The sequence below is a fragment of the Dreissena polymorpha genome, chromosome 6, assembly GCF_020536995.1.
Source record: "Dreissena polymorpha isolate Duluth1 chromosome 6, UMN_Dpol_1.0, whole genome shotgun sequence".
NCBI lineage: Eukaryota > Metazoa > Mollusca > Bivalvia > Myida > Dreissenidae > Dreissena > Dreissena polymorpha.
The window spans coordinates 115845198-115869425 of record NC_068360.1 but is presented as its reverse complement, the minus strand read 5'-3'; the positions used below and the strand labels follow the sequence as shown (position 1 = coordinate 115869425).

General features: G+C 33.4%; 1 protein-coding gene across 1 annotated transcript; it reads left to right on the top strand.

The window, feature by feature from the left end:
• Nucleotides 1–1879: 1879 nt before the first annotated feature.
• LOC127833258 (uncharacterized) lies at nucleotides 1880–7582 on the top strand. Its single transcript, XM_052358425.1, has 3 exons — nucleotides 1880–2008; nucleotides 2286–3204; nucleotides 6615–7582. Exons 2-3 carry the CDS (start codon nucleotides 2307–2309, stop codon nucleotides 6719–6721), a joined length of 1005 nt encoding a protein of 334 aa, XP_052214385.1. The 5' UTR covers nucleotides 1880–2008; nucleotides 2286–2306; the 3' UTR covers nucleotides 6722–7582.
• Nucleotides 7583–24228: the final 16646 nt, after the last annotated feature.

Here is a 24228-nt window from a genome sequence, read left to right as displayed (position 1 = left end):
TCGTATCTGAAATAAAAGAGTGAAACAGTTTAAAAAAAAAGTAAATGTGAAATAATGACTCGTTAAATTCATCGCGATTTCTTAACAACACTTACTGCGGATGTCTCGAACTTGTACATTCGATTCAATACATGTAACAAAAGAAACAGGAAATCACGAAAATAGTCTGATATCAAATTACATGTGCATGTAACATGTTTGTATGTAATTGTTGGCGAGCTATATATGTACACAAACGAGCAAGGGTTTTTGAAATGTTAACAAAAAACAAATCTTTAATAAAGAACAACAAGGGATTCTGTAAAGAGGGCAAACACGAGAGAAAAGAGTTGAAAATTCGGTGATTTTATTATGAATTGCATGTAATACGTGTACATACAAAGTTTAAAAAAAAACATTATACGATCTGCAATGTGAATTAACATGTACATTTCGATATAACAGACCGAACATTTGTATAATGTTGTTGTTGCACATGTATTTCACCGCGAACCACCTAGACCGTGGTGGTCCACCGCGATCGCGGTGGTCCACTGTGAGATCAATTTCCCGATAACGCCGAGACTGACACCGCAATTCGCAACGGCGAAATCACCGTGTTCAAACGGTGTATCGTAGTGAGATAGTTATTGTCCACTTTGGGCTGAATCACGAGGATGCGTTGTGGATTGCAAAAATCGCGCTAGACGTAGTGTACTAGACATGTGCCTGGGCTATAATTAGCAAAGCAAAACAATTATAGGTCATAAGACTCCAAGGTGCTGCAAAATCATTAAAACAAAGGCCTGTTGATGCATATATTTGAAAGCAACATGCTTTAATCTTCGTCATTTGCAAACATGTGTTCGTGGTCTTCTGAATTCATCAGACAGCAAAGCGTTTAGGAACTTTTTTACAATCGTATAAATACCGCAAGTTTGCGTTTTAACACGTTCAAATGTATCAACATCCACATTCATTTTTTCTTAAAAAATAATTTGTACATGCATTGAGTCCATACATTTCAAATCAATGTTCCGTATAAGAATAAAACAACGTAAGTTATTAATCATATGCAGCGTTTTTATTGTCTTTTTAAACTAAATGCAAAACAAATATCAACACCTCCTGCTGACAATTCATCACTGGATTGCATCATACTCGCAGTTAAAGTGCATGTCCACTAAACTATAACGTATATGTGTGTTTAGGATGGATTAGCGTAATACAATGTTAACAACAAGTGTATGACTCTAATGAAACCGTTGAGATTGGATTATAGATTTCAATATAATGTTGAGTGTACTCGAATAATGCTGGTAATTGAACGATTTACAAATTAAGAAATCTGTAAGTTAATTTCAAACGTGCTAATGCTTATTGCTGTGGCGAATTGTTCTTTTTCTGTTTGACGGATCGATATATGAGAGAGAGAGAGAGAGAGAGAGAGAGAGAGAGTTTTCATATTTTACAGTATTAGCATGTTTGTTAAAACTACGTCAGGGTATCGTTTTATAATTGATACGGTGTGTACATTGCATTGACTTTAGAACATTGATAATGCCAACAATTCTTATCTATAATCGTCTCTTAAGGTTAACACTATGAACGGTAAGCAAAGTTAAAGAAGATATCAAATTCGAGCGCAAAACACATAATTTCAGCTCGTTCTGTCCACTCGGTTATGTCGTACATGTAGTAAACCCATCCGCTGTTTACAGGTTTAAAATAAAGACAAATGACGCAAATAATGATGAAGAACACCACTGACGACAGTATGCACCCGTGAATGTCCATTAATGACCAACAAAGAAAGCCATCAAACAAATTCTAAATCAGGAATCGAATGTTAACATGCCCAACATGTTAATAAGACGTATACTTGTTAATAAGACGTGAACCTTGAACTGAGGAACGCCGACAGTCTAATCGTCCGGGAGGGGCGTTTTAAGAAATTATTTGTATATTGTGTGCTTTGATTATTATTGGCCGCAATTGGCACAACGACGGATAAATAATAATATAGAAGGTAAGGCAAACAATAGAAGTGTATGTTTATCCATTTATCAAAATGCCATGAACGTACCCGCTATTATTGTAAACGCAACGAATAATATACGGCATTTAAATGTTTAAAACGAAAGTAGAAATTATATTGTAATACCTCATAATATTAACTCTTCGAATTTTGTATTCTTTTAAGATATAATAGCATATATAGGAATGTCGTATCCATCACTTTATGTTCAAACAAGATTAAGAATATGGAAAATTATTATATATTCAGCATGTTTTGTTTATTGTAGCAGCGAACGACCGGTTTGAAAATGGCAACAAACGGACAAGAAGCTAATCAGGAAATCTCGAGTGACATTATAGGCGAATGTATTGTAATTAAATCTTGCGGACCATGTATGAGAAAGCACACGCCTAGCGAAGCAACAGTATTTTGCAAAACCTGTAACGAGCAACTTTGTGAACCTTGCAGAAATAGTCATATAATTTATAAATCCGGCAAACATGATACGGTTGTAATTGAGAATCTGGATTCGGCACCAGTTGTTGTAATGATGAAAGGTATGGACAAATGTCGCGAGCATGATACAAAGATTAAGTTTTTCTGTAAAGACCACTCCAAGCCCTGTTGCAATACATGTGCGTTCATACACAGGAAGTGTGACCACGTCAATGAACTAGCCAGTCTATCAAGCCAAGAAGGACAGGAGTTGCAAGATTTGAACAATACGCTCATTAAACTGGAGACCGATATTTGTTCCATCATATCGGACTGCAACAATTCAGAGACTGCATTAATTGAGACAATTGAACACATTCCAAAACAGCTTGATGAAATGAAGAATCGAATGATCGAGATCATTGCTAAAGCAAAATTTAAGATGATTGCAGAGGCAGATAATTTTAAAGCGGAGGAGATGAAGCGATTAAGCATAAGGACCAATGCTTCTTCAAAAGTGAATGAGGACATCCATGGACTGCTACTGGTTAGTTCAGCTCTTGTCAAACATGGAACACCTCAACAAAAATATATCATCTCACACATTATGAAGGAGAAAATGAAAGATATAGAAACCCATATTACTGAGCAGCGGAACAAACATATCACTTCAACTGTTGCCTTAAACTTTTCTAAACAGCTATCATCACTTCTGAAAGAGGAAGAAGGCATTGTAAAACTGAACGTAGAGCGACACCTGACGTATAAAGGTTTGTTTTCTTATGACACAATTACTAACGATATAGGAGTATGATATTCAAACTTAAACTCAAGACGTTAGACCATGTGCCGTGTTATTTGCTAAAGGTAATAATTCTGGCATTTATAATGCGATTTTGCTCATTATCAAACTTGACTGAGATCTTGTGGCCATATAGCTTTTCAGCAACTTTGATAAAGAATGCTTGATGAATGTGAATGCTAGAGTGTTTACAAACCAAGTGTGGATGGACTGACGCACGACGGACAAAGTCCGATCCTTAAACTTCACCTGAGCAATCATGTGAGCTAACAAGTTTGTTTTTCACCGATCTTAGCCATTTGTCCGAGATATCAATAAAACCAATGTCTTGACTAAGTTTTACAATGATTAGGAAAAAATGCAACTTCTAGAGTGTTCACAAATTTTCTCTATAGTCATATAAGGAAAACTGCCCGCCCACCCCCTGGCGGCCATGTTTTTAGACAGATCATTTGAGATATAAATAAAACCAATGTTTCATGATGATTGGGCAAACAATGTGACTTCATTAATGTTCACAAGCTTTTTAACTATATAAATTTAAGGAAAATGCGCCATACCCCACCTGGCAGCCATGTTTTTGAACGGACCGAAACCATTTTTGAACTCAACTTTCGTATCTAGGACACAAATGTTCTGACCAAATTTCATGAAAATTGGGCAAAAATGTTACTTCTTGAGTGTCCACATGTTATCACTATATTCATATAGAGAAAACTGCCCCGCCAACTGGCGGCCATGTTGTTCATCGATCTGAACCATTTTCAAACTCGTACGAGATATCAATAAAACCAATGTTTTGACCAAGTTTCATGATGATTTGGCGAACATGGTGACTTCTAAAGTGTTCACAAGGTTTCTCTATGGCCAAATAAGAAAAACTGCCCCACCAATTGGCGGCCATGTTTTTCAACGGACCGGAACCACTTTTGAACTCGACCAACATATCATTGCGAAAAACATTTTGACAAAGTTACATGAAGATCGCGCATGAAATGTGACTTCTACAGTGTTTAGAAGGTTTTTCTTTTCTTTTTTGACATAGTGACCTGGTTTTTGACCCAGCATGACCCAGTTTCAAACTCGATCGAGGTTTCATTGGGAAAAATCTTCTAACTAAGATTCATGAAGATTGGACAAGAAATGTGGCCTTAAGAGCATTTACAATGTTTCTCTATAGCCAAACAAGGAAAACTGCCCCGCACCCTGGCGGCCATTTTTTTCACATTTTGACAAAGTTACATGAAGATTGGGCATGCAATATGACTTGCACAGTGTTTACATTTTTTTCTCTTTTTTTTGACCTAGTGACCTAGTTTTTGACCCAGCATGATCTAGTTTCGAACAAGAAATGTGGCCTCTAGAGTTTTTATAAACAAATGTGGACGGACGGACGGTTAGACGACGGACAAAGACCGATCACAAAAGCTCACCTGAGCAATCAGGTGAGCTAAAAATGCAATTAAACTCTTGAAACAAGTCCTTATTAAACTGCATTTGAAATGTACTGACAATATTAGTTCATGTCACATTTTATTTAGAAATCATCAAACGTATCTTAAAAGTAACATTCAAAACTTGCAAACGTGTTTTTAAGAAACCGAACTAGAACATAATTAGCTTTATCAAATTTGAAACAAATTGCTCATACCCAACTTACATTTACATACAGTTATCGTTTCATCAAATAAAACCGTGTCAGGGAAGATATGTCAACAATTATTTGGGGAAAGTTCAAAGGTTTGATGGTAAGCGGGCATTCAGTGGTGTGCGTGTCCATTGTAATGCATACAGGGCGGAATGCCGTAGAAAGACATATGTTTTATTGTACGCAGTATTAGTTAATTAATTGACAACACATATCATACCTTATCATAACTACATTCGCATTATGTTCAAGAATGTGTTTTGGGGAATTTGAAATAAAATGTAGGGATGCTGGGGAAAGCAAACATAGTATAATGTCAGTTAAATAGTACTTTCGTACATACTGGTGTTAGTATAACGATACTACTGGTTACAACATTATTGGACATCGCAGAGTTATAAGAGTCACACTCTACAACTTCAGTAAAACATATATGATCTAGCCTGCAAAGTTTATGTAATGCATGTTCACAGATCTATGAAAACTAAATACAAACGAAATGTTGTGTTCTTGCTTCAACACCTAACAGAGTTTGAATACGCTGCTTCCAGCATACAATATCTGCAAAACATGACACATGCATTTAACGTACATTTATTTCTATAAGAAGGGCCCAAAGCATACAGATGATGATACATTTGTAAATTATACTACACTGGACCAACACAACATTTGATTTTAATAATTTGAATATTTACTTTTCAATTTACACGGATGAAATCAGTTCCCGAGCAAAACAATATTTTAGTTATACATCCGGTTATTACGGCAAGATACGAAATACGTCAGTTATCATTGTGACAGTCAAAAGGCTTTAGACCCAGACCTATATTGCCTACATGTTGTTACGTCACTTCTCTTAATGTACGTTAAACGTTTATTTAATTATGATAACTATAATGCGTACCTAAATTTATTGAAATTTGACAAAAGTACTAAATTTTAAGAGTTAATAACAAAGCAGCACTTGGTCCGTTTTAGACTTAACAGCTAAGTTCTTTTGCACGTTAAAAAAGTATTTCGTGTTAAACTTTTCTTTCTAGTTTATTGAGCAGAAAGGCTTTAACTTGAGATGAAATGACCGCCCTATGTCTGGCTTTTGTCGTCGTACGGTTGTAACTTTGAGACCATTACCAATCTGGAGACATTAATTGTTATTCAATCATTAAAAAACTTGCTTACATGGACAATACCTAGACCACGTTTGAATCTGGGTAACGTTCATTAAAACAACTAGGTAAAATTCGAGAAAACCCGTGAAACCACTTTAAACGCCGCATGAAACTCACTCTTGATGAAACGTTATCATAAATTTTATCCCTAAAATATATATGCCGTATTTGAATCTGGGTTATTTTTGATAAAAACTTTAGTGACCAAGTCAAATCTTAGAAAGCGCCTCTCAAAATGCCATTTTTATGACTATATCTTGATTTCACTTGGTCAGAATGTGTCTGACAATATCTAGGTAGAGTTAGAGACTGGGTCACATGCGATCACCGAAAAAACTAGGTCACCAGGTAAAATATTAGAAACTACATGTTACCACTTGTTTGTTTTGTTGTTTGTTTGTTTTTATTGAAAAGGAAATGTCAACGCCATAACAACGTTAATGAATAATTGTTTTCCTTCAATTGTCAAAGAAAAAATATATTAAGGCGATATTTGCCATTCTTTTGATAAAATAAATAATTCATCCGTAATAATTTAATATAGAATGTTTCATTTAGGTTGTTCAAGTGCAAGCGCTCAGTCTGCTCAGCTTACACCAGTCACCCTGACGTTGCTAGAATCCATGGATATCAAACAAATTGGAGGTGATAACAAACCTTTTTAAACTGGGCTTGACTTCCTACCAGACGGAAGACTTGTAGCCGTGGATAGCTGGAAATGTCAATGCCTTATAATGAATCACCAACTGCAGAGGCAAGGAACGCCGTACAAGTTCAATACAAACCCATTAGACGTGGTATGTTTGTCACAGGCTGAGCTGGCAGTGACGATGAGGAATAAGGCAGTGTGCCTCCTGTCCGTGAGTCCTGACAATAGCATCGGTTTGACAAAGAAAATAAACATAGCCATCGATGTCTTCTCCATATGTTGCATGACCCAAACAGAAATGGTCGTGAGTACACACAATGATGCACGTCCAATGAGAATGATAACGAAGTCCGGTGTAGTGCCAGGCATTGATCATTTGCTGTTTCCTACAAAGACGTATCAACTTGAAGAGAGCAGGTGCACATATATCCAGTCTACGAACAGTTTGGTGCTGACTGACAGGTTCGCTCATACACTGTACATCAACGACAAGGTTACCGGCACGTCTAGAGCTATCACAGATGATAATATAAGACAACCACGTGCTGTTTGCGTCGGGCCTGGTGACACGATACTGGTGTGCAGTGCGGCTAAGAAATCCATTGTACACCTGACTGTTGATGGTACAATACTTGGCTCCTACCAAGTTGACGTGCGGTGGCCGTATACCCTGTGTATTAATAAAGATAGGAGCAGATTGGCAGTATCGGGGTGTGATATTGACATGAGTAAATTGTTGATGTACAAATTGTCGTAAACATTATATCATCCATAGCAATACTTTAAGTTTATTTGCCTTTGTGAAAAAAAAGTTTTAGTATATAATAAACAACCTGCCTTTGTAATACAAATAAGTTTTTTATATATTAAACAACTGTCAATGCCTACCATACTTTGAATCTGAATTTGAATGTTCCCATTAAAATTGCTCTTCCAAGACAAAAAATTATTCATTAGGTCAATCAATTGAATTATAATGCACAACATATATTCAACATTCTTATACAATCATCTTAAGGGCAAATCGAATTATAATGATATGAATCAAGTCACTGAAATTTATTAAACTGGAGTGGTTGTTATTATTTTTTTACTGGAAAAATATGGAGTTGTGGTTTATATGTTTTTCGATGAATGTGACGATAAAAAGGAGCTGTGGTCGTAACCTTTGCAATTTAATACATTGTATAGAACACATTTCAAATAAAAGATGTTTGTAAAACGTTGATACCCCTCCCAAAATATACCGATGTGACAATAAAATGTGCAATAGTTGAATGATGCTTTAACATTGAAGGCTCATGTGACCTTGTACTCTCTTACTTGTTCTGCTTAACGTTAAATCAGTCTGGCGATTTTACGCAGAAACAAAATGATCGATTGAGAAATCAGATTTAATAAACGACATATAAATGTTGACATGTTAACCACAAACATGAATTGTACAGATATCACGCACGAACAAGTCGTTTTTAAACACAATCCTTTGACATAAAATATCTGACATTTTGTCATCGAAATAAACGAACGCGATTGCTTTTGCTTCTAGGTTACCAGCACTTGACTGATCTTAGGTCAAAACATTCTCCAAATATTGTACATACATAAAATGGTAGAAAAACTCATATTACACGTATATGTGACCGTAGCTCTCCTCAATTGGGTCTTCCTTTAACTGCAAGAGACCATTTTATCCTACAGCTAAATGATTTTATAGAACAAATACGACACATAAAGAAAAGATAAGGTGTTCTTTATCGCTATTTTTAGATCCGGTTTATAGCAGTTATTTTTAGAACATGTACATAGGGACTACTTTTTTGGCCTTTCACCCCTGATTGCGTCATTTAGGTCATTGGGTACGCAGTCGTTTAACGAGTTTACGAGTGTGTGTGTGTGTTTACGATGGATTACTATAATATTATGAATGTGAAAAACACAGTGTTTGGATATAAAACTGGAATGAAACTGGTGAGACTGCATTTTCGATTTAGGTAAAATGTCGGATGTTCTCGAATAACGCGATGTTTTGTTGAACAATTGATGGATTAAATTTAAGAACAGTGTCAGTGAATTGTTCTTTAATTTTTCGAAGGAAATCGATGTCAAATTAAAATGGTAATTTCTTTGATGGTTTAGTCGTTCCTTTGTCAGTCGATCAAAGAATGTCTATCCACAAAGAATTGCCTGCTTACATCCAGTGCTTTAAAATGGAAAAGATGGATGGCGATGAAGAAATTTGTCTAGAATTTTAACTCGTCATGGAAGCAAATTAAACATTACAAAAATAAACATGGACGTGGTTATTACACAACTTTGGTGAGTAGAACAATAGTTGTATGTAAGTAAGTATAAAGTGTGTAAAAGGAAGAGTTTTTTAAAGACTAAAATAAACAATATCGGCGGGAATAAATGCTGAATCAAGCTTCACGTAGCCACGGTATGTGCTACAAATTTTGTAAATTTCAAAATGGCGGGAGCCATGTTTGTTTTTTGGTTTTTACAGTGGTGAAACAAGAATTGTAGTTTGAACACAACCGTCTGTGTTCTACTTGAGTGTGTTACATTTGGAACGCTGGTTAATTTTGAATCAAGGTGTATAGCGTTAATTTGTCTCATTACTTTTCTTTTGCGTGGAATTCTTAAGGACTATTTCGATTTCCGTAAACAGGAAAGATCACAATAAATATTACTACGCAATGTTAGATTCAGCTAATTTAATGTGTTTTTGCTTTTATTTTAGGAATAAATTAAATAAAACAATATTGTAGGGTAAATAGAATACTATGTAAGTGTGATTGTGTACTTAAATGTATCCCACTCGTGTCAGAAAGGCTTACAAGGCTCGGCAAGCCTCGCCATGTAAACCTTTCTTCACTCGTGGGATAAATTAAGTACACAATCACACTAACATAGTATTCTCTATATACCTGTTTGCACTATCGTTTTTCAAACGGTTTATTGGATATAATGCAGAAAACAATGTTAACATTTCACGTTACACATGTTTCCTGTAATTTTACCGACTGACAGGTTCAGAGCAATATACCCCCAATATATACCAGTCGTAATGAAACGCTGGCCGTACCAAATACATGTATTTGTTATTTAGCTATCTTATGATCTGCAAGACCATGTTTGAAGCAGAACGTATTATACAACTGAATGTCTTGTAAATCAGGATACAAACTAGCATTGTTGTAATAGATGATGAATTAAATGAACGCCGATGCTCCCTTATCGGTCTTGATTCATACATTAATTGGAATCATTCTAAGTAAAAGTAAAGATATTCGCGGTCGTGTAATTTTCGGTGAGTCTTGTATGGATTAATAAAGAATCAGGCCAATGGCCACCTGTAAATGTCTCCAACATCAGTATATGCTAGGAGGCATAATTCTACTGTAATTGTAAAAGGTTTACTTGAGTATCCACATATTGATAGGTACACTTTTTGGTGGCGATGCGGCTGATAGATTGTCAGGCAGGAGCTTTCCGTACACGCAACGTTGTCCCCCTTGCCCTGATCTACAATCGTGTTTAAAGCAGGAGTAGAGTACTTCTTCACCAGTTCTATGGCATAATAATTATGTAGGATTATAAATTAAACCATTAAAATGGCAAGTCTGTCGACTTTGTTTAAGTACTGCTGGCAATATAATTATAATTGTCTATGATGATAAAGCTTAATTTGATCAGAATCATATGATGATGATGATCAGTATTATAACGGCTATGAAGGTGATAAAGTCAATTTGACTAGACATTATATGAAAATTGATGTAGACTTTAGTGTGCAAAACACGAGTGCTGTCACAATGCGCCATACATTTAGAAAAGCCTCAATAAGTAGATCTATTGTTGAAGATGATATAATCACTCCACTCGTTACATCTCATCTAGACTGGCCCCTCCTAGATATCTAGATATTCAGTTCTAGATTTGATTCCCCATGGTTGTTTGATGAGATTTGACATCGGTGCGATGTAGTCACTGACCGGTGTTTACCCGGTTAGTGAAGTGCACTAAAGAGTGATCCATCACCTCTCAAGATTAACATTTATGTCATGTAATAGCGAGTAGCGACTATTCTTCCGCTTTGATAGTACAATGTACATTTTCTGTCAGCCACCGGGTATAGTTGCAACAGAGACATATTTAGTTCTATATCTATAGTCCTTCTATCATATGTTATCTCAAAGACAAATGTTATACATTAGAAAAAGAAACGTGAAGATGCCAGGAAAACAGATTTCCAGATGTTTGTCAATTTATCTTCTGTGTTTAATAAATAATGCAAACAAGGTCATATAAGTTGCATACACAGTTAAGTACATTACACAACAAACTCCCGAGTCAAAAATAGGCCCAGATAAGATGCAGATAACAATGAGTACGTAAGTACGAATTAAATAAACTGTTAATGGCTTAAATAGTCAATGATTCAAATCGTCACAAACATCAAGATCTAATTATAGGTGCTCAACGAAGCATGTTAACGTTATGTTAACATGTTTATTTATATAATGCAAAAGTTAGGTAACTTAAATATGTTTGGTAACATATTTGTAAAATTGGTAAAGCTTTCAATACTTTATCATATAATATATAATGTAAAATCTATGTTTGTAAAAATGGTATAGCCATTAAAAATGCTGTATCAAATAAAGTGATTTAACTAGGTTGCTGTATTTATGTAAGCCCCAAATGGTTATGGTGTATAGAAGGACATATGCACTAGAATATCTAAGTGGCTTCATATATATAATGCAGTAACTGTTAGAACACGGGGGAGTTGCTGTTGCGAGTTAAGGGTCTTTGCAGCTACACACATTCGTTGTTGACAAATACAGGCATATGCATACATAATTAAATTCTGAAACATGTTCATTTTAATTAGATTTTTCGTATGTAAAACAGACTGGTTGTTGGTATGCGTTAATAGTAAATGTCGACACACATATGATCTGTAAATATATACAGGCATGGATATACAGGATGAAATTCAAAATTGTTTACATTTTAACATTTTCATTTCTTTGTAACTTATATCATTTTGGATATGTTAAAAGCTCGTAAAAGGTGACTAATCCAATTATTATGCATATTAACTGGTCTATTTTTTACCGGATTTCAGTTGCTCTTGCATAAAAATGATAATAACACAGCTTAGGTGCAACGTTGTAAAGAATTATGGAAGAAATACCCGTTTCATAATTTCAAGAAATGTTTACATCTTTGCCATATCCGTACATTTTTGCTATCTCCGATGTTCCTCGGCTTCTTTCGTAAAGTACGCATATATTAATAACGTAGTACAAACAACACAATATCCTCGTAAACAAAGAAAGACAGCATGAGTTCGGTAAGATATTTTTTTGTAATGCAACATTTTGTTTTACATGGAATTGCATCATGCATACTTGTTTTAATATATGTTTCATTTTCTTGCTTTTACTTTTGCCTTGATTGTAATTGCAACGTTGCAAAAATACTTATTGTAATACACAATGTCTTGTGCCGACCAATCAAAATTTGTTATCTGAAAACCGGCTCGGAATCGCTCGGCATGACTGAGTATACAGCGATGTAAATAAACTGATTGTTTATAAACACAATTGACTTGAAGGACACTGTATTTTTAGCTCAAAACAAGTTGTATTGCTCATTTTTATGGTAATGTCCAATAGCATATATATATTATAGTTTTTAATATATCTTTATAAATAAAATATGCAAACAATATTTAAAAATCGGTAATAATAACGGATCGTCACCTTTTACGGGCCTTTAACATGATGAAGTTTTTAAAACTACATATTATATTGTGACGGATGAGTTAACGGTTTCTGCATGAACAAACATTGGTTGTTGGTGAAAAACAGAAATACTCTTAAAAGAAGAAGATAAAAACATTGTTTATCGGATTATGAAATAAGCGGTGCCATTATTACAGACTTAGTATTAGATGAATATCTTCTTTCTTGATCATTAGTAGTTTTGCCTTTCTTGTATGTGTATATGTATTTGTGTTCTCATGAGTGTTTGTATTTTTATTGCTGTGTTGATTTTGTACACATATTCATTTCTACCTTATTGTTTGTTACACAGATTATATTATTTTAAATCAGAAATACATTTCTAACACTCGCTAACAGAATCTGAATATATATACTTTATACATTTTATAGGCAAGATGCATTACTTTGCAATTAAGTTATACAAATTAAATATGTTTAAGGTAAAAAATTATGTACTGTAAATGTATGAGTTCTAAACAAATATGATAAAAACAAAGGACTTTAACTACAAATATAAAACATAATGTAAGTATAGGAGATTAAAACAATTAATACCTGGTAGAGTATTTCCAATTGATGTTAGTATTAATAATCAAGACATCAACTTAATTAATATACAAGGAGAAAACAAAGATGAAACATGCTTTTTCGATAAACTTAAAGCATAACTTCTGCTTTATATATATAACAATTGCATATTAGGCTGTGATTTCAATACAATACTTAAACACACAGAACGGCAACAGTGGTACAAACGTGCATAGAAGGAATAAAGAAAAATACAAACACCATTCATGCAATTTGATTTAAATATGGCTTGCACAACATCTCGCAATTAAGTGGAAAACCGTTCATTTGTTGTACACTGGATTACTACTAAGTCACAAAAATAGATGTAATTTATGTAGCAAAAATAAAACCTTCATATACAACCAACCACTCTTAGATTGGAATAATTTTTGGCAATAAAATACAACAAAAAGGGCCTGGTTATTTTAAACTTAATAATACCATGCTTTTGAATTGAGATAATCACAATAAAAACAAGCAAAACATTTATAGCGTAGTTGAAAACTAAACGAAATGTATACCACATACCCTGTGGGAACTTATAAAAGAAACTGTAATGTACATTAGTATACAATGCTCTACAATGTGTAAAATTCGAAACCAGGAACAAAAACAAAATCTTAGTTACATTAGAGTCACTAGAGAAATAAATAATGAAAACAAAAATAAAGACGAAACAATACTAAATTAGTCAAAGAAACAAACTAGAGTGTGAAAAAAATATATATGAGAACATTAATTGTATTTTAGTAAGTACTAGGGCTATACATGTGTACGCATGGAAAATAATGAGACCAATACCAATTTCTTAGCAATTCTTGAAAATAAGAAAGTACGAAAGTAAAATATTGTATAATTATCAATAAAAAAATGTTACAAATATTAACGCTATATTCAACGAACACAGAAACGTTTACTCAAACGATTATAGCATGAAAAACGATATTGACACGAATACTCTAAATAAAACACATTTATTTAATTTAAGCACAAAAAAGACTAACAGAAAAAAATAGAAAATTAACGCAAAGGATTGCTTTGAGAATGTCTGCACGCCTTAAAAGAGATAAATAACAATTAAGTATTGGTTAAGACGGTTTGTCAGCATAATTGTACAATTTTTTTGGAAGGTTATCAAAACATAGTATATGCAATGCATTATCCATTCATGTGTAAATGAACAATTAACTCAAATACAAAGGCAAAACATTCTTACATCTATTCAAAAACAAGAAAGATATATTGGCCCACTTAATTGGTTTTAGTTTATTAAATGTTGAAAAAGAAAAAAAAACTAGCAACAGAAACATACAAATTATTACCTCTGGTGTTGAATCAAAACAAACTAAATTCATAAAAGGCACATTTAGTTGCAAACGTGTACGCACAATTTTTACAACTATACATTTTCTTATAATAAAAAGTATCAGGCCTACTTTCTTTGCAGATCATTAATAGTTTAGATAAAACCTTAAGCCTTAAACAATTTTATGTTGGAACAGAACTCATAAAATGGAATTATTAATTGTGCACGTACATAATTACCAAAATTAAAAATAACGGATTTCTGAGCCGATTTCTGTGAAAACACTTTTTACCTTCTGCATAGAAAAATTGAACAAATGAAGATATTTAAGAAATACACATAAAGGGACTATAAATAAAGTAAACACTTTTTGCAGATGATACAACCTATATGAAAGATGAACCACTCAGTTTTTTCTCGACAGTGACACATACAAAGATTTCAAGAAAATATTCGGACTCAAACTAAATAAACTAAATACGCAAACATCAATCGCACTGCGCGTTAGTTCAACAACAAATACACAAATATAATTTTGTTTAATAATACAAACATTTTGTTGGACCTCTGAAGAATCCAAAACACTTGGTTTTTACTAGATACAAATGATAAAACGACATAAACACAAACGTTCAATCAAAATCGAAAGCCTATAATTATTGTTAAAAAGCACTTTCTACACCTTAACATGTTATAATACAAACAACTTATAACTATATATTCTAATTTGTATGGATGGGTAAACCTGCAAAATAATAAAACCAACTATTTTTTTTCCACGCGAAAAGGGAAGGCTCAAACTCGCAAATATTTTTGATGTCATGCATGTCAATAAGGAAAGTTGGGTTAAATACTTAATATAAGAAACAATAAAGGGCAATGTAACATTAACTATCAAAATGAACTCAATCACAATTGTTTAAATAGTGAATTTTACAGTTCAAATAAACAAAATATTGTTTCAATCTGTAAAACTGTCGTCATCAGATTGTCGTTTCTGCTAGAAATAAAAATACATAAAATAAAGGAGCAGAACATGCAAATAAAACGGTTATATGAAATAACTCAACAATAGAAAGTAGCCAACATATTTTGTGTTAACCTTAACTGGTTTAATAGGGGTATACATATCTTTAAACATATTTAAGAAGTAAGGTCAAACATTTATTACAGATTTGAAGCTTTTGAAACCATTTGTGAATTACCATCAACAGATGAATTATCCCAATAGCTAAAAAAAACTACTGAAATGGCCTGTGTCAATTTGGACAAGAATACGTTTCATGAAAAGGTACAAAAAAACAACAAAAAACAGTGTGTACAATAACACTTAAACGAAAACAAAAATAAATAGTTTGCAAAACTGATTACAATAATTGAGGGAGGCTATAAGAAAAATGTAAATTAACCCAGATTAGTACAATTGCTTAGAAACAAACCTAGGTTATGCAATGTTATTCATCAAACTTCAATGAGTTCAATGCCACTATAATGAAAACGTTATCAGTAGCTGTCCTCAATGCTTTTATCCGAAACCATTTTTTATATTTCAAGTTACCGTGACCTTGACCCAACTGGTGCATAATGTAATCCCAACTTAGGACTGAATAAAATGTACAAAAAACTAATAAAATGCCTCTAGTCATTTTGATCTTAACATAAGTCAGTTAGAGATAGCATTTTTTGAACGAAAACAAAAACAACAGAATTTTAAGGAAGTATTACATCGAGAAAAAGTCTGCAGAACGCACTGTTTGGCCCTAGTGAGAGATCTTCCAAGATGATCAAGATAACACCATTAAATTGTCAAGTAAATATCTGTGGAAGTTACAGAGATATGTACTTATTGATTGAAACTGTATCCTTAATACACTGGCACAAAAACTTTATCGACTTAAAGGCTAGTCAAAGTCACATATTGTTGTCAGTGACTGGATCTTAAACATATATAATTTTTTTATGTTCATGTATGTAGAGGATGCATAAAAATGATGTACCTGCACGCAACTGTCTATTTGCCAGGGTACAAAATGTGGCTTATTCTGCAAACGTGCAAGTCCGCGTAATGGAATGTTTCAGTTACCTCACACAATGATCATATATACTTATAAAGCATCGATTTAATACAAGTTGTAATTAAAAGGACATACACATGTTCTAAGTTTATCTTAACGCAGCCGCTTACCAATTGGTGAGTAGATAAGACGATTCGATAAGTAGTCGTTCTTAAACATATTAACATGGGAACCTTATCAGTTATTCAAAGATAATGTTTTTTGCTTTAAATAAGTCCACAAACCTATAAAGTCAGGGCCACACTTAAAGGTCAAAGGATTTTATTTTGTTCATAAAACATCTTGTTCGTGCTGTTACTTCATCATCCATCTAGCAATTGTACACTAATTTTCAGCAACAGTGTTCATCGTGTGGAGACTAAAAGTTCTGCGTAACATCAATCTTCCTACATGCAAGCTCATTCTTGTAGGTAAAAGGTCGGCTCCAAACTGTAACTTTCACCAAATATTTTCACCATTTTATTTGCACCCATTGGCTGCAAACCGCTCGGGTTTTTTACATTTTCAAACCAGAAATCAGATGCTGTTGTATGATGCTTGTGAAGAATGTAAGCGTAAATACAAAACACGTTGTATTGCAGAACGTCTGAAAACTAACTTAAACACAACCGCATCACGTTCACATTTCGAATGTATTCTAATGATGGTTACGCATAATCACAACGAATTATCCATGAGTTGAAATATATTACATATTGATATTACATAATATGGATTAAGCAACGGTCAATTGTAAGTAAATGTGTTTATGGATACGATGTAATGGTGTAACGGTCTAAACAGTTATATTTCAGATTCTTCTATAGAATGTGTGGGGGTATAGAAAAAATGTATTGACGATAATAATTATTATTAGGTCGACGATAACAACTATTAAATTTACTTGTGTATTTGTAAGATTGATCATGTGCTGTACCTAAAGACATACCTATACCTCCGATTGTTAATGCCTAATTTCGCCGCTCTAGTTTATTATGGGTGTGCGTTTTCTTTAACTATTATCGATGCTATGTAAAATTGTAAAATATGTAAAATTGAGCCTGTATTTGTCTAATGCGAATGTGCAATATCCAAATAAGGTTTATTGCTTGAATGTAAGACTAAAATGCAAAAACAGACGCCATCTCTTTAACACAGTTATTGCTGCTACACATCGCTGTGTCGGACAAAAAGTAAGGGCTTAACCGAACATAATTAAAACTCATTTATTTTAGATAAAAAATAAGAGCATATTTGTGTCAAGAAAATTTCGTACAGATAATTTTTCATTTATAATTGTATTATGTGTTTAATCGATACCGTATTAAAAATACATATTAAAATGTGATGCACATAGTATCACACGATTACATGTTACTCATCGGTAAAAGCTTCATTATTGATAACAATAATTTTCATGCAACGAACATGCTTTCCAAAGTTGTTCTTTGTTAAATTGTATCACTCAAAGTGATGTAGTACTTCACATTTATGAAACTTAGTTTTTATTTGTTTGACATCACGCAACTCTAAACAACACAAATAACAAAATAGTTTAAGTTTTGGTACTATATCATGGGCACGGTGATCATTTTAAGGACCGTTACACAAAATTCGAATCTAAAGTCTTCTCTGCAGGATAAACGATAATATCACAACGAACGTTTGTATGAAGTTACGAGCATATCAAATTGCAGCCAAGTGAATAAGTTCAACAATTATTATGTGATAATTGCGTATCAATTGTTATCTTATCCACAGTATATAGGTACTAATAAGATCCAAACACGCGTATACTGATAGAGAGCACCACTGCCTACAGCAATTCTTACTTAAATCATAATGCTTGACCATCAACAAGAATCTAAAATAATAATTCCCAATCGGATTTGTTAAACTATAGAAGACAGTTTTTCAATCAACTATTGATGGTATTCGGTTAAAAAAAGCAAGTTGCTTGAACGAAATTACAATCATTTATTACTTCAGCAAGACAATCATAGTTAAACTTATTTTATTTACTACCTGCGTACTTGAATTATATATTCAATTAATCACTCCCAATAGCTACATTGATTAAGTTTGTGAAATATTTTTTAACATGTGTGAACTATATATATATATATATATATATATATATATATATATATATATTCACACATATGGCCAGTTACGGGGTCTCTGATTTAGAAATAGGTTATGGGGTTCCCACTTTAAATACATGTATCTCCATACCCTTTTTTATCCGATATAAACACGAATTAAGGTATATAGGGGTACCTACTATTATTATTGTATATAAATACGTCATTTATTTAACGTCTTATACAAGGAAATATATAGCGAACTTATTTGCGAGGTATATACAATTTCAATTTCAGACCTGATTGTGGTTTTCGATTTAAGACCTTATTGTGAGATTTGATTGCATTACCTCCCCTACACCCCCCTCATAGTAATTAAAGGAGCCTAGATTGCGGGGTTGTATATAGACCCCGTTTTTTATATTGACCTCGTAAGTACAGTCTGAAAACTACAGAGACCGCGTAACTGGCACTATGTATTGGTATATATATATATATATATATATATATATATATATATCCTATTACCAGATGTAAATCGATAGTATAACAACGATCGTATAAACTTTAGCTTTATACTATTGATATTTTTAGACCATGGTTTTCCGATCTCTTTCTTAAGAACACTATATGGTTGAATGTGACGTCTTAGCAAACGATGACGTTGAAGTAAACAAACACTTCCAGGTCAACTTGGGGAACCAGCGCTGTTTCTTTGAATTTTAAAGTATTTTACTCTTTTTGAACGATAAACGACCACAAAATGATAGGATAAATAGAATAGTATGTGAGTGTCGGATAGAGATCAAGTTTATGATGCTCGGCTCGAAACTTTGTAATTAAATAATTCTCAGCCTCGCATGATAAACTTGATCTCTATCCGACACTCACATAATATTCTCTATTTATCTGCGTAATTATCTAGTGAATCGCTCCCAATATTGAAACTGTACGCTTAACAAACGAACGCTGATAGTCTAATCGTTTGAAAGGGGCGTTTTAAGAATATATTTGTATATCAGGGTTTTGGGTTTTAATCACTTAATTTTGCAAAATAAACGGATAAATTATACGTTTGAAGGTTAAAACGAAGAAAAGTGTTGAATAGTTCTCTTTTATTCCACATTTCATATACGAAAACACGATTACTTTAATCGCTACAAATAGTTGTAGTCATTAGATGTTTAAAAGTTATACAAATTAAATGGTAATACCTCGTACCATTAACTTTTAGAATACTGTTTGCTTTTATGTAATAACATGTATATGAAGCTCTTATATTTTGATTTTTAATTAAAGCAGAATAGCAAATATTACCTTACATACTACGTGTTTTGGTTTATTTTTTAGCAGCAAACTATCGATTTTGATATAGCAAGCAGCGGACAAGAAGCCTTTAAAAAACTTTAAAGTGACATAACCATTAACTCGTGCGAACCATGTACGAGAAAGCACACACCCAGCAGAGCAACAGTGTTTTGCAAAACTTAAACAAGCATCTTTGCGAACCATGCAGAGATATCCATATAATTCATAAATTAGGCAACCACGATACGATTGTTTTGACAATATGAACTCGGAACAAGTAATTGTAATGATGAAAGGTATGAACAAATGTCGTGACCATGACCAACATATTACTTTTTTCTGTGAGGACCATTCTAAGCTCTGTTGCAATACATGTGCTATTCTGCACATAAAGAGCGACAACGTCAATGAACTTGCCAGTCTATCAGGCCAAGAGGAACTACAGCTTTAAGAATTGAAAAATATTTTCTAGTAGACCTGGATACCAAGAGTGGTTCCATCATTGACGATTGTAAGCTATCAGAAGCTGCATTAATTAAGACCATTGCAAACCTTCAAGAACAGGTTGGTAAAATGAAGAATCGTTATATCGCAACTTTTGACAAGGCAAACACAAAAATGATTATAGAGGCAGATAAGTTCAAAGCGAAGGAGATAACTCGATTTGGCGATGGAAATAAAACTTTTTCCAAAGCGAAAGAAGATATCAATGAACTGCTATCGGTTAATTCTCCTCTTGTCGAACATGGAACACCTCAACAATAGTACATCTTCACCAATAATGTCGTGGAGAAAATAAAAAACATCGACACCCATATTACGGAGCAGCGAAGCAAACATATTACGTCAACTGTTTCTTTAAACTTTTCAAAACAAGTATTATCCGTTCTTAAAGAAGAGGAAGGCATTGATAAACTGAAAATAGAGCGACACCTTATGAATACAGGTTTTTTTACCTAATATACAAATATGTCAAGTTGCTTCACCTGTTAAATAGACTATGGTTTCTTATATTGAATTTGCAGTTTCATTGCCAATCCAACGCTATTTTATGAAAACATCAAAATAATGATATAAACCTATCGACAATTCCATCAAACAACACGTTATGTATGATATTGTGTGATATTGAAATATTATAGAACATTTATGTTCTTCCATTATGTGGGCAGACCTATCAACACATTTAAGTTCCCATCGGATACGTGTTTTCCAATAATAATCTTGTTTAATGCTAAATAGCATGATAGCCAATACTATATACAGTTATCCACGAACATATTCTGCGTTTGATATGCAGTCAAGGTGAAACCAAACACTACATAACGAGGAGTACATTTTGCAGCTGACAAATGACTTCTTGTACGTTGTTGTATAATATGCATACCTACAAATGGTGGACATTTTTGGTCGGTTGGACCAAGGACATGGTCAATATTACTAGCAAATTTAACTACCTGTTTCCGCTCATTAACGTGATTTTGCGGTGAGATCGTTTGCTGAAATTTTGTGTTTGTCTAGCTTAAAAGGATCCTAAATTTGAATTCAATTTTGAACACCTCTGGGACATATTAAGGTAGCTGTTGTTGGTTTTTAATAAAACATTTATTTCTCTGAACGAGTTGGTATGAGTTTATTTTTCTGACATTAGATATATTGGTAGCTTTAAATGAAGACCTATCGTGTGGATTGCTGTGTTGGCTTGTTTGAAAAATGTCAAAATCATTTTGCTTGCACGTAGCTTACATTCAGACATAATTGGGTTTCACAATTATTATTTATATATTTGAAGACCTGTTTTTATGTCATTGTATTGCTAATTGTTTAAATAATAAAGCTGCTAGAATTTAATAGGGGTTACATACATGTTTGCAATAAGATAAATATCATAGTATCAAATTGTTTAAATAATTTTAAATCAATTAAAAGGAGATAAAATAAACCAGAAGTATGTATAGTATAATCTTCCGAATCCACACACTACAAATCTTCAGAAATCGATACAAAAATAAAAAACTGGGTCCATATAAAAAAAATTCCCTAGCTTCTCATCAAATCTGATTAATTATAGATTGAACATATTAATAATTTCTGACGAATGTGTCTATTGAACAAGCCGGGCAATTATGCTATTGAAAATAAATCAAATAATTACGACTGAGCATGTTTTATGAATAAATTAATGTTGAGCATAGTCTATACATGGATCTATTTTCATTAACTGTTTTTTATAGAACAATAACGTGTTTTGATATACGTATAAAGTGATAATATCGATAAGTTACAATTTTAAAAAAGCCAGTTTCGTTGTTTAGGTTGTTCACGTACCGACCCTCAGTTGGGACCGATTAAACCAGTCACCATGGAGCTGCTCGTGTCTGTTGATATCAAACAGACTGGACATGATAAGGAACCATTTCTCACTGGGCTTGACTTCCTACCAGACGGGAGACTGGTAGCTGTTGACAACGAAAAAGTTATATATATCATAATGGATGACCGACTGCAGAGACTATGAACACCGTACAGGTTGAGCACATATCTATTTGACGTCGTATGTTTGTCTCAAAGTGAGCTGGCTGTAACTGTGTATGATAAAACAATGTGTATCTTGTCCGTTAGTCCTGACAATGGCATCGGTCTAACCAGGAAGATAACCACATCCAAAGACTTATTTCTGGGTTGACAATTGACCCGACCTTTTGATTACCCTTTCCCTGTAATGTGATTGTTTGATATCTTCACCTAAAATGTGAAGTTGATGACCTGTATATTTTATTTGTATTCAAATGTATCATGTAATTTTCTTGTTCCAACTATCCCAATTAAATCAAATTGGGCAACGCCACATGGGTCAAATCTTGGATATGCGCATTAATTATGTGTTAACCGTTCGGCGAAACAATACAATTACATGTAAGTGTTACATTTATTATTATGTTTCTTCATAGTTTGTTAATATGACGTATCTGGACGTATCTATATTTGTAAACATGTTTCTGTGATTTTTCGAGTTTGAAAGAGATTGAATTTGGTATATACATTTTGTACGGTAAAACACACTACCGAGGCATACTTCTTATGACGTGTTTATTCGCACAACAACTTTGAACATAGTTATCACAAACATTACAGTGGTGAACAATCTGTGTTTATCTCGACCATTTTGTTTACATATGTTAACACTTTTTATGCTTATTGTGCATTAATATTGTATACAAAAATTGACGACAAGTACCCGTGTTGGTGAATACAGTCTGCGGTTTAAGTAGAGCTTATGTCGTTTTATTTGTGTCCTCTTAATCCTGATTCGATTCCAAATGCAGTGCGTCGCAGAATAATTCAATTTCGTGTCCACGTTGGATCATAAGATTGAGACACAAATTAGATTTGTCAAACATTAGTATGTGGCTGATATTTTCGTTAACAAGTTAAACTTTAAAACATATTATGAGTGTGGCATTTGTCCGCACCACTTGTCAAGAGATACGGGGAAATAGGAGGCTCCGGAGCCACTCGACTGATATCTACTCTTGAAACAATAACAAAGCGTAATCCTTATATTGTCAGAATCATGTTATTGAGCACATTCACTGGGTACTTTATCAAGAGAAATTTAAGCGAAATAATATGCGTTTTTGACAGTCAGAACGTTTTCTGTTTTATAACTCTGCTAGTTCACGCATTACTTGATTGTTTGTCACAGGCAGATTGTATTTTATCAATAGTTTCACTCTAGGTGGAAGTTATTTCAAATTATAATTTTATCTCGAAACTGTATTTTACTGCATTGCTTCGGTCCTTTGTATTTTTAACCAACCTCGTTACTCGATTTGGTAAATACAAATTTTTCGTGATATTCGTAGATAATTAATGTCATTATAGAAGACCACTATACGTCGTCACACAATGTATATTTCAGTTAATAAGAAGACTAAATAACCAAAAATAGATATTGCTTCTGGGCAATGATAAACAAGCGTAAAATACATACTTTTACAAAGTTTAACATCATAGTCATGCATTTGCAGGATACAGACCCATTAATATAAAAGGCGTACATAGCTTAGTTATGTTAGTTAAAATAAGTTAAAACACAATTAATCATGCACATGTACTTTTTTTTAAAGATTCCATTAGTTATATTACTAGATATGCATTTTAGTTCTCAATTTACCAACCTAATATTGATTTACAGGATGCCGGACTTGATTATAAATCGATGTACAGACATTTGGATAGCAATTCTCGACATCCATGTTATTAAAAGGATTTCCAAAACCAATAAAACCAACATATTAGTGACACGGATTGGTAGTAAACCTTCACCTTTAGTAACAACGTAACAACGCTTCTTTTACTGGCCCCGTATGTTTTGATACAGTGTCAATAAATGCATA